This window comes from Corylus avellana, chromosome 3, assembly GCF_965113065.1.
Source record: "Corylus avellana chromosome 3, dhCorAvel1.hap1.2, whole genome shotgun sequence".
Lineage (NCBI taxonomy): Eukaryota > Viridiplantae > Streptophyta > Magnoliopsida > Fagales > Betulaceae > Corylus > Corylus avellana.
In genome coordinates, this window is record NC_142492.1 from 216,074 (window position 1) to 231,248 (window position 15,175).

At 37.9% G+C, this 15,175-nt stretch overlaps 2 protein-coding genes and 1 pseudogene across 3 annotated transcripts; 1 reads left to right on the forward strand and 2 right to left on the reverse strand.

Annotated features, from left to right (window-relative positions):
• Nucleotides 1–533: 533 nt before the first annotated feature.
• On the forward strand, nt 534–10,375 carry ARP8 (actin-related protein 8). Of its 2 annotated transcripts, XM_059588428.2 has the most exons (12): nt 539–1,165; nt 1,697–1,782; nt 2,723–2,793; nt 2,957–3,024; nt 3,425–3,486; nt 4,044–4,141; nt 5,166–5,247; nt 6,887–7,029; nt 8,027–8,175; nt 9,213–9,346; nt 9,498–9,616; nt 9,923–10,375. In XM_059588428.2, exons 1-12 carry the CDS (start codon nt 837–839, stop codon nt 9,998–10,000), a joined length of 1,419 nt encoding a protein of 472 aa, XP_059444411.2. In that variant the 5' UTR covers nt 539–836; the 3' UTR covers nt 10,001–10,375. The 2 variants fall into 2 exon arrangements, with proteins under 2 accessions (XP_059444412.2, XP_059444411.2); XM_059588429.2 differs by lacking the exon at nt 9,923–10,375 and having other exon boundaries at nt 534–1,165; nt 9,502–9,592.
• Nucleotides 10,184–12,226, reverse strand: LOC132176268 (pentatricopeptide repeat-containing protein At5g66520 pseudogene; annotated as a pseudogene).
• A 191-nt stretch (nt 12,227–12,417) lies between these two features.
• LOC132175308 (GPI-anchored protein LLG1) lies at nt 12,418–14,384 on the reverse strand. The gene is made up of 3 exons (XM_059587202.2): nt 14,130–14,384; nt 13,972–14,028; nt 12,418–13,099 (listed from the first exon to the last, which is right to left on the reverse strand). The coding sequence occupies exons 1-3, from the start codon at nt 14,230–14,232 to the stop codon at nt 12,720–12,722; spliced, it is 540 nt and encodes a 179-aa protein (XP_059443185.2). The 5' UTR covers nt 14,233–14,384; the 3' UTR covers nt 12,418–12,719.
• Between the last annotated feature and the right edge of the window lie 791 nt (nt 14,385–15,175).

Sequence of the window (15,175 nt, forward strand, 5' to 3'; positions counted from 1 at the left end):
TGACCTCTAATGTGAGATATAGTAAAAATGACCATTAACATAGATCAGATTTCGGAGGTAAGAAATTCTTCATTATATCTCAAAAACAGAAAAAAGGAAAAAGAAATCTAAACTAAATAAAGTTGGAAATAAATCAAAGAATGAAACCTACTGGTAGAGAATACAAAATATTATAACATAAAGAAAGAATTAAAAAAAAAAAAAAAAAAAAATAGAATATTTAAATAGTATAAAAAAAAAAGAATAAATAATTAGACGAGGAATGTATTTGAAAAATCATTAGGAAAAAAAAAACTAAAATTAATTAAGTATTTTAGATGGAAAATTTGAAAATTCTTTGTAAATATATATTCCTACTACCATTGCTGAACGCTGATAAAAATAGCTAGGATGGTTGTACTATTAGTCGAAGTTGGTGGCGAGTGACGAGTGGCGCCACAAGGCGCGCCAGATTCTGTTATATTTATTTATTTTTATTTTTTCCAGATTCTGTTATTAAGACGCTTGCCGTAAGACTCCCCCAATAGGCGGCCTAAAGGCTGCAGGCTACAGGCTACAGGCGGCCTAGAGGCTACAGGCTACAGAGAAAGGAAGAATGAATGATTCGGGTGCCCAGAAAAACAATTCAGGCAGACATCAGCATCATCCACGTGTCGCCTATTAAACACCCACTGCGTCAGCATATTCTCGTATACTCTCTCTCTCTCTCGAGTCGAGTCTAGTCTCGGCAACGCACAGAAATTGTCTGCCTGCTTCGAATGGGAAGTAAACCAAATACATATAATTCCTGAGCTGCTCCGTTACGTTTCCTCTCAAAACCGTAGAATACTACGGCGATGTTGTTCCTGAGGAAACTATGGGGATCGCTGTCGAACCGGTCGTGCGCCAACTTGGACTCGTCGGATCGTCCCTTAGTCGTTTCGTCGCCGTCGCCGTCGTCGTCCTTGTCCTTGGGGGCGTTCGATCATATACCCTCGGATATACTGATGCAGATACTGAGACTCCTGGGGCCCAAGGAGGCTATGAAGCTGAGCCTGGTGTGCAAGTCTTGGTATTCGCTTGCCTCCGATAATCGCCTCTGGATTTACTTCCTCCAGAACCAACAGGACTCCTGGGACTCCATTTTCTTCGCCGAGACGAGTTTGAGATCCTCTTATCCTTTTCTGTGAGTTTGCGATTTCGCTTTGGCTTTGTTTGGTTCCCGAGAGAATTTGTTTGAAGCACTTTTAAGTTTCGGATTATTCGGCTTAATAGATATCATGTAAACATATGGCTCTTTTCATTTGTTAATTTGCTCTTTCTCTCATATTTGTTCGTTACGGAACTTTCTACTTCTTCTTTGATGATTGAAATGTTCGAGTTCTGATGGTTTGGTAAAGTCAATGAAGTGGGTTAGGAAGGTTCTAGGCAATCTTTGAGAGAAGTTTGAACTGCAGTTTATGATTAAAACTAATAATATTGGTAGAGTCAGTAGCGACATCTCATGGTTTTACAAACTAATTGTATGCAAAAGATTAAACATTGGAATTTTTTACGTTATTTTGGTCTTTATGATATAGCTAAGTTTTCAGGGGTTGGAGAGAAAAATTGCAATTCTAGAACAGCAAGATCAACTGTGTTATTTGGTATATCAGATAATGGAAAAGACTATATACATCCTTACTTCCTAAAAGGCTAAAATGAACTGTAATTGCAGAACATTCTCTACTCAGACGCCGGAATTATCCTTCATGCGCATATATAGCGAACGAGCACAAGTTCCCGGTTCTGTTATTATTGATGGTGAGCATCTCTAACCTTCTTTATGCTTTATCACAATTGAGGACATATGCACCTTCCCCGCTCAAATTCAAGCAAGATTTTCATATTGGTCAATCATTATCCTTTATGCAGGGATGGTTGATTTGTATTTTCAAGTCTCACAGTATCACTAGCATATAGAATCATTGGTTATATCGATCTCTGCAGTCTAAAGAGAATTATCATTTTTGTTATGTGTAATGGTATCAGTCATTTGGGTCAAGCTATTAATCCTTTTAGTGTTCCTTAAAAATTTGGGACATTTGGTTAAAGCTCACGTGATTTCAATTTTCTCCCTCGGTTTTTAAATCCAACTTTAACTCTGTAGGTTTTTAACTTTTTTCACTTCACTCTTTCTGCCCAAAACTAATTAGGTGGTATTAATCCCATTACTGCCATGCAATTAGTTTTGCCATGTCACATGTTAAAAACACACCAAAATCCGAAAAAGGGCAAAATGCAGATAGGGAGGCTCACCCCTGCAACCTCAGCAATGGGATGCGGCCAACCGCCACAATGGGGTGGCTCGTGCTGCCAGCAGTAGAGATGGCTTTTGCAGTCATCCCCAACGGAGGGGTTGGCTCACCTGGCCACCTTCAACCTAGGTGTGGCTTGTGCGCCCCCCACCTCGATTTTTTGTATTTTTTTAATAGAGTAAAACATTCTTTTTTTAACTTGTGGTGTGACATTTCAAAACTGCTTATGCTGCATTAACCCCATTAATGCCACATAAGCAGTTTTGGACGAAAGGGGTGAAACAAAAAAGGTGAAAAACTTAAGGAGTTAAAAGTCGGATTTTAAATCCAATTGAGTAAATTGAAATCGTGTGAAAAGTCATGGAGTTTAAACCAAATTTTGCTAAATGTTTTTGAACTGGCATATTAAACATGTTCTCATTTTCTGTTTACATGTTAATGAACAGGTGGTTCTGGTTATTGCAAGTTTGGTTGGAGCAAGTATGCTTGTCCGTCGGGGCGATCGGCAACATTTGTGGTAAGGTTTCAGTTGTAATTGAAGCAGTGAAAATTTAGAAGATTCCAGAAACAAATTTTGCATATTTTGGGAAATCTCACACTTGTTGGATGTGTGTCTGACTCCTCTCCTTTGCTATGGGTTTTACTAAGTTGGTTTTCTTTTGCAATATCTGTATGTGCAGGAATTTGGTAACATTGAGTCTCCGATGTACTCTAGACTTCGACATTTTTATGCAACTATCTATAGCAGGTGTAATCTCTCTTCTTTTCCTTTCTTTTCTTTTGTTTTCTTTCTTTTTTCCTCCAAATGTTAATCAAGCGAATTTTGTATGGAACCTTCTCTCTCCGATCAGGTCAATTAAGTTATGTTTTACTAAACCTACATTTGCTAAAAAGATATAAGTGTGCCAATGTGCAATTCTGACTCTTATCAATTCAATAATACTCTACACCACTAAATTATAAATACGACATGCCCCATGGTTTTCCAGCCAAACATTTTACAAGCACATAAGAAACTTGTTTCCATGGCAATTTGAGCTTGTATATTTTTACTGATTATAATTACATATTTGCAAGCCTCAAATCCGTTAGTTCTTCTACTTCTTGATGCGTAATATATTCAAGATGTTGACTGTACTTATTTACAGGATGCAGGTGAAACCATCTACACAGCCAGTTGTTGTATCCTTACCACTCTGCCATTATGACGGTCAGCTACTATCTAGTAACTTGCCCAAGGATTCTGTCCTGCATTGCCTGCACTTATTATTGTGCTAAAAGCCTGAAACCATACCTTTTGATTCTGATGTCAAATAACTCTGACATCAGAATGAGAACCATCATTGTGATAATGCTATAGATATAGATATACAAGCCATCATTGTGCAATTACTACTTTTGAATCTTTCTCATGAACATGTATTGCTTCATAACTGACTCTGGATATTTACCATTTGGATTAACCTTATTTTATATTATGAAAATTAGTATGAAAATCTAATGTTTGATAATTATGTCAAATAACTCTGAGCACAGCCTAATCTTGTGGCTGTATTTATATACTTGTTAGGGAGAGGTATTAATAAGAACAATGTCTTCATGTTGAATTCCTTATTATCAACATAAAGTAAAACATCTTGTGGTCTTTTTGTCAGATCTTACAATGTCAGATTTTGGCTTACATAGTGATTGATCAAAGAAGTTATATACATGGCATCTTTCACTATGTATAACATGGTGCTTTTTTTTTTTCTCTCATTATTCCAGATACTGAATCTGCCAGAGCATCAAGGCGGCAGCTCAAAGAAACCATCCATACAGCTCTGTTTGACATGAATGTCCCTGCTGTTTGTGCCATCAATCAGGTAGATTTTCTATTGAAGTCTTTTTCTTTTTTTTTCCTTCTTAAAGAAGTTCAGGCAGGGCCATTCTTAGAATTGGAAGCTAAATCGAATTGAAAACGGCTTAAGTAATTTGGAGAGCAAGAGGATCCGTGTCATATAAATATTTTTGTAAAACTACATATATCATTGCAAATGTCTTAGAAAATGAATTGTAGCTTTCCATAAGATTGGCAAGGAGAAAAATAAACCATCCTGGACTGATGTAACCTAAACACTAAATCTAAAGAAAAGTGGTCCTGTGGACAGTGGTAAAGAGCAAAAGGATCTTCATCTTGAGTCAGAATTAAATAAAGCAGAAGGAAAAGAAAAAATAAATAAATAAATTACATTTTTACGGTGCTTGTGTACACCTTTGTGTAAGTAACAACTTTTGCGCTCAGGATCTTAATCAAAATAAGAAAATAAAACAGAGAAAATAGAAGAATGCAAGAGACTAAGATTTACATGGTTCAACTTGAAAGTATATGTCCATGGGCAAAGCACCACAGCCAGAATTCCACAATCAAAAGATGAAGAATAAAGTTCAAACATTCTCTCAAGAGCCACCTCTCAAATCCTTTTCAGAATACTATAAGAAATATCCCAACAAACTCTAATAATAAAATATTGGTTCGAAGCATCCCATTGCAAGCCTACCATTTCTTGTCTTAAGAATTAAGATGCGGTTTGATTTTTGAGGATGGATTGGCATCATGGAAAGTTCTATTTGGGATTTGCTACAGCATTCTTTCAAAGACTATAAGCTGCCAAATCTAATGCTCTGGTTGTTTGGGTCTTTGATTCACTATCCAGATTGTCTGCGTAGAATTTCCCGTGATGGGGGAGCTTTTGCAAACCAGTTGTTCGTACTCACAACTCATGCTAATTTTTTTGTCTTCATGGTGATCTGGATTACTTCTATCTATTAGACTTGGACGATTTGATTTGATTGTTATTCTTGTGGTCTCTATCTTGCCCTATGCATGATTTTTATATGAAAATGTAGGCAACATTAGCATTGTATGCAGCACGGCGAACTTCAGGAATTGTTGTTAACATTGGTTTCCAAGTCACATCTGTTGTTCCAAGTAAGCTTTCCTAATTTTTCATCTCATTGACCTCATGATATTGGGAGTGATTTGTGAAGTATCTTATAGCAATATTCTGTAGTGGTGGGCTTCAATAGGCACTCCAAAACAGAATGTCAAGCATTATGAATTGTTATGACCTTTTCCTCTCCCACCCTCTCCCCGTTGGCGTGTACCGACAATGTCTTCTTCTTTTTTCTTTTATTTTTGTCTCTGTTTTTCTCGCTGGGGTTAGACATTTGTGGTGTTTGGTGGAGTTTGGGACAATGGGCTATGTGAGTTGGTTTTATGTTGAGTATTTTGAACTCTTGGAGGATGAAGGAAGGGGGGGGGGGGGGGGGGGGGGGGGGGGGGGGGGTGTGGGTTTCATCCTTTCAGTTGGTTAAGAGAAGAAGAGGGCTAGCCGGTGCTGTGGTGTTGGGTAAATGGAGTGTCGTCTGGCTTAAAAATACGGTGGAGTCGGTGGGTAAACCAGATGTCACTGAGTTTATCAATTCTTGTAGAGAAGGGCGTAAGGCTTTTATTGCCCAGAGAGTGGCTAATAGAGCAGGACATTCCTGAAGCTGGTGGAGTATGCGGTGGGAGGCCGAAGAGGTCTCATAGTAATCCTAGAGGGGATTGAGGGTCAGGGATGGAGACTCTTTTCCATAGAGATGAGAAAGCTGGTGGATTTTTTTGGGTCCTCTTTCGGGGCGGTTTCAAGGCATGACTTCGGTCTGCTCGAGGCGCTGCTCCAGTGTTCCATTTTGGTGATAGTGAAGCTCACAAGGAGAAAAGAAGAGGTGGGATTCCTTTTGTGGAGCACTTCGTATTTGGAGAGGCCAGTTGGAAAAAATTAGAGAAAAGGTGGACTAGGCCTAGAGACGTGTTGATGAGGGGCTAGCTGCTTTTGGGCTTGAGGCTCCTAAGGCCCATTCTGTGGTTATAAGCCGAGTAACTACGCCTAAAGCCTAGATCGGTAAGAGGACTTATAGTGTTGCATGTTCAAAAGGAATGGGGAGTTTGTGGACCATCTTCTTCCCCATTGAGGTTGTCTGCGCCTTATTGAATGCTATCTTTAGTCACTTTGGGTTGTCCTGGGTTATTCCTAGTTGGGTGGTTGTTTTGTTTGCTTGTTGGTGGACGGTTGGATGCTCTTGGAGTGTTGTTGTGTGGAAGATGGTGCCCTCTCGCCTTTTGTGGTGCCTATAGGGGGAAATAAATTGTAGAAATTTCAAGGACTGAGAGAGGACGTTAGAGGAGCTTAAGTCCTTTTATTCTCTTTTTACTTGGACAATTGTGTTTTTAGCTCCCCTGGTGATTAGTTTTAATGATTTTCTTGTACTTGTTTATACTCCTAGTTAGGCGTTTCTTTTTTATATTTCTTGTATACCTAGGTTGCACTTTGCGCTTTTAATGATTTTTTTATTAGTTATATATATATATAATAAAAAATAAAATTAGGCACTTCAAGCTTAGATTGCCTTGTATTCTCCGTTATGTTAATATTATTTGTCAATGTTACCCTCTTTAATTCCTTGTAGCTCTGTGCCTGGAATATGTGATTTTTAGTTTTTGTCTAGTGCGCACAATTCTTTACCTAATCTTTTTTTCTACTCATTTGGACTTCAGGTTACACATTTTCTGTTGTGTTTTACAGTTCTACATGGTAAAGTGATGCGCAAGGTGGGTGTGGAAGTTGTGGGACTGGGAGCACTAAAACTTACAGGGTTCCTCAAGGAGCTGATGCAGCGGAACAATATAAGTTTCGCATCACTGTACACTGTTCGCACACTAAAAGAGGTATTTCTGTAGACTGTAGTACTTTGTGGATGGTTATCTTATTTTTATTCTCTTTTCATGAAAGATTAGGTAGTTTGCTTTTGTTCAGGCTATTCTGCATGTGGATTATATGCTATCCAAAACATCTTTGCAAAAATTGTGAGTCATTGCTTCTATTGTTTTTTTTTTTTTCTTGAGAGTTGGATGCATGGATTTCAAAATCTCAGTGTTCCTATGCTTTTTCATGTTCTAAGACAAATCTTTGGATTTCTAATTACTAGGTTTTAGAAAAAAAAATTTGGTGAGGTCAGATCCTAAAGTCTTGGTTTCTTACTTGTACCTGTAAGTTGCAAATTCTATTAATTAGAGTTTCTTATAGTCGGATAAAATATCTTGGCAATGTTAACATGGCCATATCCAATTCTATCACCCATTGACATTGCTACCAACACTGCCACTGGCCCTACCATTATCATGCACTGATGTAGGCCAAGTTACCTCACAATAGAATGTCTATGGACTAAATATTTGCTCTTTCTTATTCCTTTTTAATGAAATTGTAGCTTCTAATTTTTTAGTATCTCTTGGTTTAATATTTAGGTAGTTCTCAAATATATCTCAAGTTTAAAAAGGTCGAGAGTTTAAAGCCCCTCATGTTTTGGAGGTTTTAAAGGGTAGGGTTTGAAAAATACCAAAGTATTAAAGATTTCTTGTGGATTATATGGGGCTTGTTTGTTTTTAAGTATTAATTAGAGTTTAAAATCCCTCATTGGTTTAATAATGCTCTTTGGAAGAGCTTTTTGCTTTTTTGCATTAACAAACAATTGCAACCAGTTTATACTCACAAAATACTCAAAATTACTTTCATCTTTATATCATATCAGGACACTATTTTAACCAAAAAGCACCTTCCAGAAAGCCTTGCCAAACAAGACCCAGTTTTTTCTTAAGGTTTTTTAATTCGATGCTACTTCATACTGAATTTGCCTGATTTTCTGCTGACTGAATGGACATACAGATGCTATGTTACGTTGCTGCTGATTATGAAGCCGAGCTATCTAAAGATACAGAAGCATCATATGAAGTTGCAGGAGAGGATTGTTTTACCCTTTCAAAAGAGCGGTTTCAAACCGGAGAGATCTTATTCCAGCCACGTATTGCAGGAGTGTAAGTACATTATCTTAACTTGCTAATCCTTCTTTGACCATTGAAGCCCACATGGACCTCAAATACACCTACTTGCCTAAAGCTATCAAAGTATGCTTCTGGATCCAGACTTTGAGTTTCAGGGTGTTTTGTTTTGAGGTACCTGTTTGTGTAAATCTGTTGTTTGATCTGATATCAAATCCCATTTTTAACTTATTTTTGTTAACGGTGAAGGAGGAAAGATTGATAGTATTGGTTTGGATTTGGAGGTTGATTGCTATGAAATCAGTGAAGTTGGTGTGGATGTCAAATTGTGGTTCTGGCAGGGAAGAGAATTGGGCTTTTTAACAGTGAAGGACTTGAAGAGCAACTGGTTTGCCAGGTTGCACTTGGAGTGGGTTTGGAGGAGGATGATGGGCAGGGGCGGAATTAGCTTATGGACTTCTTCCCCAAGCCATAAGCTAGTTCCCAAAAAAATTTAAAAATATATATTTTTAAGAGGTAAACCCTCAAAAATTAATCCCCCCCCCCCCACAAAAAAAAAAAATTCTGGTTCCGCCCCCTGATGATGGTGAAGCAAAGGTGCAATGTTTGTGGATGATGCCGGATCTGACAATAAACTTGTAATGTACAATTATTCTCAGCCTCATTGGTGGATGACAGTCATGTGGCTTGCACACATTGTTAAAACGTTAAACTAAATGGTAGTTTTAAATGTGGGGTTTATGTCTAAGGGGCGGATTGCTCAATTCTAAATATTGGGAGGGACCTTGTTCCTCAGATGATAGCTTAGAGTAAATAAATGCAATGCATCCTTTAACTTATATATCATTACCTTCTTGATACATTTAGAATCATTTCTTTTTGGTTATTAACTATTTGCAGTGGTTGATCACACTTAGAGAAAGGTGTCTCAACCACTTTTATGTGTCCAATGCTTGCCCTTGTCTTCTGCTGTGCTATCTCTTTAGTTATGCTATCTGGGCTCCTGTTATCTTATTTATTTTGAATTATTTTTGCCTTGAATGTTTAAATTTATCATATACATCTTGGTATAGGCGTGCAATGGGTTTACACCAGGCTGTCGCACTTTGCATGCACCACTGCCATGATGCAGAATTAACAAGTGATGATGCTTGGTTCAAGACTGTAGTCTTGTCAGGTGGGACTGCATGTTTACCAGGACTGGCAGGTATATGAACAGCTTTATTCTTTTGCAACAAAGGTCTGAAAGATGAAATGGAACTTTTCTGATCTCATATGCTCAATTAAGTAATAGAACAGGATACATTTGATTGTTGAGGACATGATCCTAATCATGTTTTGAAATTCTTTTGGTTCAGAAAGGTTAGAGAAGGAATTGCATGGACTTCTTCCCCCATCCATATCTAATGGAATCAGAATTATTCCTCCTCCATATGGTGTGAACACTGCATGGTTTGGAGCGAAGCTTATCAGCAATGTAAGCCACTTTGCTACCTGAAGCTACTTCTACCTTTTTAAAAACTGATATTTGCTTTTATTACTATCCATCGCGGCGTGTAAATTCTAGTATCCAATAAATTGAAAAAATTGATCTGTCCCTGGTAAACTTAAAGCTCAATTAAGTATGGTTTCTAGCAAACTGTCGTCGAGTATGATTCACGCAAATGATCAGGCATTGAGTTTGCATGGACTGGCTTTTATTGAGACTAGCTACTAGTCATTTCAAGTTATTTGATGTCGTTTCATCTCTTTCTGATATGTTTTCTCCTTTATGTTTATACAGTTGAGCAACTTTCCTGGTCCATGGTGTGTGACAAAGAAGCAGTTCCGGCAGAAGTCTAGACTCAACTTCATATGGTGATAAGATTTGTGCTAACCTGGTTCTCCACCATATTACCTGGCGTGGAATGACGAGGCATTTCTGATGCTGAAATGCTTATCTACCTCATCTGGTGAAGTCCACTAATCTGCACCGGGAGCCTTTGGATTCTTGTTATGAAAATTCAGTTTTAGAATTTAGGCAAGAATATTTTTAAGAACTTCCTTGCATATTTATTCTTGATGCCCAAGTGTTGGCATCAATAAGAATTCATTTACTATAACCTTACATGTGTATGAATAATTGATCCCACAAGTGAATAAGCTGCCCGGCCTATGGAACTGATGATGTAATTGCCAATGGAATCTCGGTATATGTATACTTGACTTGAATAAACTCATGGCTTGAGTTTTGCTATCTTCTGATTACAAGGGAAGGAACATTCCTACTGCATGCCAATTCATGGCAGATACCTTTTATTTCTGCTATCTTTTCCGGTTGTGTTTCTTTTTGATGCACTGGTTGGTAGGTTTGACTTCCCGAGTTCCAAGCAAAATCAATTGCTAAACGAGATGCCATCTTCAACTTATGCATCTCTAATTATCCATCAAACCCTTCCATAATCCTTGGATCTCTCTAAGCTTGAGAGGATCTATATTCCCTACTGTGAACTTGTGAACGACACCATCTACCTCAACAGAGCTCGTTCCACATGTTGTCTTCAAGTCATTTTCCTTAATGAATTTGCTAATCTTAATTGCGTCGGCTTTTTCACCGGCATTGGCCAACATGAGCCCTGCTTGTTTGTATCGGTCACCGGACATTGGCTCAAGCTCAATGAGGTGTCTGAATGCGCGATTTCCTCTCCTTATGTCCTTGTAAGTCTTGCAGGCACCAAGTAGTGCACCCCATATGATCGAATTAGGCACTTCCGGCATTGACGCAATGAGCTCTTCTGCTTCTGACAACTGCCCTGCACGGCCAAGGAGGTCCACCATGCATCCATAATGCTCAATTGATGGTCTAATCCCAAAATCATGAATCATTTGATTAAAATAGTGATGTCCGAGTTCAACACATCCAGCAGCATGGGAGCAAGCAGATAAAATAGCCACAAAGATCACTTCATTTGGATGAATTCCGGCAGCAACCATCTCATCAAACAGTTGAAAACATTTTTCAGCTTGCCCATGCATGGCTAAACCAGATATGAGGGCTCCCCATGTTACTATATCTCTTTGAGGCATATAACGAAAGACTTCATAGCCACATTCGATGCTGCCACACTTGGCATACATGTCAATAAGAGCAGTACCCAGAGTGACACTAACCTTAACCCCGGCTTTATTAAGATATGCATGTATCCATCTTCCCTGATCCAGTGCCCCCAAATGAGCACAGGCAGACAATGAGCTCACAAGTGTTGATTCATTTGGATGGACTTTGGAAACCATCATTTCGCAAAAGACAGCTAATGCCTCTGAATACATTCCATTCTTCGTGTACCCTGTGACCAATGCACTCCAAGATGCAACGTCTTTTGCTCCCATGGTGTCAAACATTCTTCTAGCCTTTTCTACATGGCCTTTTCTGAGGTACCCAGAAATCATAGAGTTCTTCGCAAGCGTGTTCTCTACTGGGAATTCTGCTACAACATGTTCTGCAGAAGCAATGCTATCCGAAGCCATGTACATATGTATTAGCGAGCTATGAATGTGCGTATTGGGTGGTATTCCAGCTTTAACTATCCGGCCATGCACTTGTTTGCCTTCAGAGAGGGCTTCCAAATGGGAACATGCCTTGAGGACAAAGGTGTAAGTGTAATTGTCCGGGGCTGCACCATCTGCTAACAGTTTATCATACAGCAAGAGCGAATCATGCGGACGCTTACCCAGTGTCAGGCCTCTAATCATGGTGTTGTAGGCAAACACATCAGGAGAAGGTAGTCTCTGAAAGATTGAAAAGGCGAAGTTGATTTGTGAAATGGAAACATACGACTCAACGAGCCTCCCAGCATTTGGAGGGCGGTCGAGGAGTCCAGACACAACCAACTGGGCATGTAGTTGTTTTACTTCCTGAAAGCTGTGGCATAATTGAAACAAGTGGATAGCCGCTGGAATTTTAGCCGGAGTCTTTGGTGATGTGATATGTAACTTCTGCTTGGGAAATGATGGAGGTGACAGAGAAGAAGCCATGGTTTGAGAAGAAGGAATACTTCAAACCTCGGTAGAAGGAAATGAGTATGAATATATGATAATACATTTGAGATATCTAATTTTGGTCTTGTTTACCATCAGCTATCTGCAGCCACACGCACCAGAAGATACGATATGAGCATAATTCCAACTTAGGCCCACATCTTACACACTCATTTGATATATATATTATGATGTAGAACTTCACTATGCTGCACCGTGATGGCTACTTTTTTTTACTTTGATACAGTGGAGATTTACAAGTTCATCTGTCAAGGAGTATATAAGTGGAATTTGGAGCCCCTTAATTAAATTATGTAGCACATACACTCAAGAATCAAAGATACAACATGGTCCTAACAACCCCCAACCACCACTTGTGGGCAGCAAATTAAAAATTGATACACAAATCAATTTGAGTATACCTTGGTGATACAAAGGAAAACATGGCCTAGAAACTAATGTGAGAAAAAAATTTAGTCCTTTCACAAGGTAAAAAAAAAAATATATATATATATATATATTAATGATTGGGAAAAGGTAGGAAAATTGACTTTTTTGATGATTCATAAAGACTTAAACAACAACAGCAAGGAGGCAGCTGTGAGCATTAGCAGTGGGTATGGGTAGCACTTGATCTGAATCCCAATCTGAATCCCACTTGAATTGTCGCTGGCTGACACTGACGGTGGTATTGCAGGGCATTCAAGACCCTCCTTCCCGCCCCTGCACTCGCTGGCAAAAAGGCCAGCTGGGTATCTCCCATAGAGGTTGATGTAGCTGAACATGGTTGAAGCACAATCGTTTGTTAAATCATTTAAAACATCGGCATAAGGGCACGCAAATTCCAAAAATGCTGCACAGCAGGGCACAGCTAGGTACTGGGGTCCTTTGCATTTGCTTGTGATGATTGTGTAATTTAAGAACTCGAAGTTCACTGTGCAAGCTGCAGATAATAACATTAACCGCAAAATATCATTAGAAACCTTTTGGATATATATTGGGTAGAGCGATGTAGTAATAATGCTTTAAAAGAGCATTGCCTGTTAATGTGTTATGGAGGTTTTTTTTTGGTTTGAAAAAGTGTTTTGTGTTTGAGTTATTTGTAAATGTTTCTGGTTTGAGAAGAGAAAACAAAAACATTCAAAAGATTGCAAACAAATGAACTTCCTTAGCAATGTTCTCCATCAAATCCGGCACCTCTCATCAAGTAACAAAGCAAGGGCTCTTTGCAGAATTTAAACAGGCTATAGAGGAATTAGATATATGCACATCAGAAACCAGTTGGCTATTCTATCATCATATGGGTACGTATATAGACAACCCATGGCCATATGGCCTGAATGGATCAGAGATATGACTAATTAATTAAACTCAGTATAATCATGCACAAAGTAAAAACCTTAGTCGCTAGGCTTTAATTCAATTAATTTCTCAATACCATTTCCGTAATGCTTTTAACTAATAACAGAAAAGAAAATCCTCAAAACCAAAAAAAAAAAAAAAAAAAGGGTAATAATATTAGGAAGGGAATCTGAAAGGCAAAAATTAGTAGTAATGGTTACAAAGGGCAATGCCTGAAAATGCAAATCCATAAGCCTCTAGAAATAAATCAGCTAGCACGCCACACAATATAACAGATTTGATGCATCTTTATCATCCAACTAGACCTAATTGAAAACTTGAAACAATGGGCATAAAACCAAAGTTTGAAACTTTGAGCTATCAGATCTCACACTCACAGCAATAATGCATAGTAAGTCAAACCCAGAAAAATTTCTGATCCAAAAGAAAGAAATCAGCGGTGAAGATTAACACCTTTTCTAGCTTGAAGAAGGTTCCTGCCAGAAGATGCATGAGATCCAAAGATGCTATCTGCAATTATATACACACAGAAATTAAAAAAATATAAAAAGGAGATATATAAAGAACCACATATTCACAGAAAGACAGAGATTAGGGAAAACTAATAGCACCTGAAATGAAAGTGGATGGAGAAGAAGAAGAAACAGAGAAACCCATCAAAAGGAAGGACAAGATAATTGCAGAGCTGACACATAAACAGCGATTCCACTCCATATTTCTTGGGTCTTCTTTGGGCGTGAGAGAGAGAGAGATGTTAATGGAAGAGCTAACTCTTCTATTCCTTCTATTTCTTTATTTTTCCAGAGAAAATAAAGCTTTGAACGCTTTCCTCAGTAACTCACATAGATTATATAGATTATAGACAATGACAGAAATATATATGAGCCTCATGAGTAGAGCGAAAAGCTTATACACAGCGGCAGATTATTACCACATTCAATCATTCATAATTACTGCAAACTTTATTTCACTGAACAGTGTTTATCATTTTTATTAATAACTTTAATTACTTCTAATTTTAAGTTGATTAATTTTTTTAAGTAAGACTAGATTTTATAGATGATTTTAGTAAATTGTAAGAACAATATTACATATCTTCTTGAGTCCTCACTCACTAGCATGATAATAGAAATTACAGTCAAAAATTATATTTACTTTTTTTTATAATTTTATCTAATCATAATTATAATTTTTACTATCATGCCACTAAACGAACACTTAAAACAATCTTTTTTTAAAAATGATATAAAATGTTACTGACATTTTCTTTTTCAACATGTTCATATAAGAAAAAAGAGAAAAAAAAAATTTGAACTAATAATTCTCACTTTATGAAGTGTAATTTACAACCAATTAAATTACCATTAAAAACAAAATGCGACCGATGGGGATTGTATGCAGTATGCCCACAAAAGTAGTTGGTTACTTTTCTTATTCTATTATTTAACAAAAAAATTAGTATTAATTAAAACATAAACAACTAAAAGACAGAGGGAAACGCGTATGACTGAAGTGGGTGACAGCAGGAAAGATGACCCCGTCAGCATTCCCCAACCAGATTCTCCATAAACAAACAAAAACAACTTTCGCTTTCTCTCTCTTCTACGTGTAACCTTCTCAATTTTGAGATTTTTCATGTATTCCATTTTTGTTCACA

Bases quoted from the DNA above. Each gene is read 5' to 3' on its own strand.
- ARP8 (XM_059588428.2), top strand. From the start codon at position 837: ATGTTGTTCCTGAGGAAACTATGGGGATCGCTGTCGAACCGGTCGTGC. The intron at 7,030-8,026 runs GTATTTCTGTAG...ATGGACATACAG, and splicing joins CTGTTCGCACACTAAAAGAG to ATGCTATGTTACGTTGCTGC. The intron at 8,176-9,212 runs GTAAGTACATTA...ATCTTGGTATAG, and splicing joins CAGCCACGTATTGCAGGAGT to GCGTGCAATGGGTTTACACC.
- LOC132175308 (XM_059587202.2), bottom strand. From the start codon at position 14,232: ATGGAGTGGAATCGCTGTTTATGTGTCAGCTCTGCAATTATCTTGTCC. The intron at 14,029-14,129 runs GTGCTATTAGTT...ATATAATTGCAG, and splicing joins TCCATCCACTTTCATTTCAG to ATAGCATCTTTGGATCTCAT. The intron at 13,100-13,971 runs GTGTTAATCTTC...TATTATCTGCAG, and splicing joins CCTTCTTCAAGCTAGAAAAG to CTTGCACAGTGAACTTCGAG.